The sequence below is a fragment of the Empidonax traillii genome, unplaced genomic scaffold (genome assembly GCF_003031625.1).
Source record: "Empidonax traillii isolate 1590-97213 ecotype Southwest subspecies unplaced genomic scaffold, ASM303162v1 scaffold992:size1346157, whole genome shotgun sequence".
Lineage (NCBI taxonomy): Eukaryota > Metazoa > Chordata > Aves > Passeriformes > Tyrannidae > Empidonax > Empidonax traillii.
In genome coordinates, this window is record NW_020956185.1 from 1007467 (window position 1) to 1009099 (window position 1633).

The window sequence follows — 1633 nt, forward strand, 5'->3', positions numbered from 1 at the left end:
AGGAGGGACACGGGAAGGATGGTGCTGGCTGGGAGGAGCAGAGGGTCCAGCTCAGGCTGTTGTCACCCAGCTCTGCATACAAGTGAGGTTTGCCGATTCTGTCACGGACGACACCCTTGGTGATGCCCAGCCTGCAAAACCAACTGACCTTCTCCCTTTTGAATCTCTCACTGCTCAGCCAGTGATTACCCTCAGCTGCCACTCCCTTCCAGCACAGGCAGCAGCTTCTGTGGGGGCAGGAAAAGAAATGAACTCTGCTCCTATCACTGCTAGGAGAAAGGATTGGCAACTGGGTGGCTTGGAGTGTGAAGAGAGAAAATACAAAGGCCACAGGAGATGGGCATAATCACAGCTGTGTGACCTGGGAGCAGCCAAGTGACCTTGGCTTCAGCCAGTGAGTGCCTTGAGAAGGAAGTCCCTGCGGTCCCTGCTGTGGAAATGGCAGCTCTGTGTACACCCACCACAGAGGCAGAGAGTAGACTGGATCCCTCTGTGCCTTTTGGGGCAGCTGAAGAGCAAACCCATGTTTGGTGCCTCCTCACTCAGACCCTGCTTATCCCTCCCGCTTCCCAGCACCTGGTCCTCTCCCCACATGCCTCTTACCTGACTGTGACAACGTGATGCTGCACCGGCCGCCGCTGCCCGGGGGACCACTGTTTCCAGGGCGTTTCCGAGGTCTCGTGGGGGGAAGCTGGCACAGGCTCCCCACTGGAAAGGTGGGAGCACAGCACGGGCCTCTCACCGTGCCCAGGGAGCGAGGGCAGGCCGTAGCTGCCCTGGGGCTCCTCCTGGCTGCAGGGATGGTATAGGTGGTGCTGCTGCAAGTCCTGGGAGCTGGATGGCACCTGGCCGTTGGACTGGGTGGAGACTGGCCCAAGAGTGTGGCTGGAGGAGGGCAGGTTGTCCCCCCCCAGCCTGGGGGACATGGGGATGGGGCAGTGATGGACTGGGCAGATTCTTTCCCAGGAAGTGCCGCTGTAGCTGAGCTCAGCGTTCCCAATCTCTGGCATGGCAAGGCAGGTCTGGCAAGGTCCTGCATTTTGTTTTTCTCTGTGAGAGAAATGAAGGGAAGGTAAAAGAGTGGGAGGCTGAAAGGCTGCACTGGGAAGCATCATCCTGAGAACTGGAGACTCTCACAGCCCTCCCACGGAACACAAATGTTAAACCTCACCCACCTTGTGCTGTACTGAGCCAGCCTCAGGGCTGAGCTGCACTATTCTTTTTATAAAGATATCCCTGACTCACTCAGGGATCCCAGGTGATGGAGAATCCTGGAATCCATAACATCTTTGTTTGTGTTGCTCCAAAAGTTTGGAACATTGGGTAATATCCCCCCAAACAATTCTCCAAGACATTTCACTGTGAAGGGGGCGGAACATGTTGGCTGGTGATAGTAGCAGGGACCTAACTCAGGATCATGGAGGGATTAGAGAGCCCTGGGGATACAAAACAGAGGAATCTGCATGTGAAGAAGCCACTCAATTATCTGTGCTTCTTGGGAGGATTAATTAGTGTGATTGCTCTGCAGAAGGACTGGCGCTGCTCCACGTTGGGACAGCAGGAGAGTGAGTCATGCCTGGCACTGACACAGCCCAGCAGTGAACCCGGTGCGTGTGACTGTAACAGGGGCTGC

General features: G+C 56.1%; 1 protein-coding gene across 2 annotated transcripts in view; it reads right to left on the bottom strand.

The window, feature by feature from the left end:
- Nucleotides 1-1633, bottom strand: part of DISP2 (dispatched RND transporter family member 2) — an 18559-nt gene that overhangs the window by 10713 nt on the left and 6213 nt on the right. For both annotated transcript variants that reach the window (XR_003573495.1, XM_027903708.1), the window contains exon 2: nucleotides 604-1050. Coding sequence is in view for 1 of the 2 variants with exons in the window: in XM_027903708.1 (XP_027759509.1) it covers nucleotides 604-1050 (447 nt within the window). In the remaining variant the exon portion in view is untranslated. The remainder of the gene's footprint in view (nucleotides 1-603; nucleotides 1051-1633) is intronic.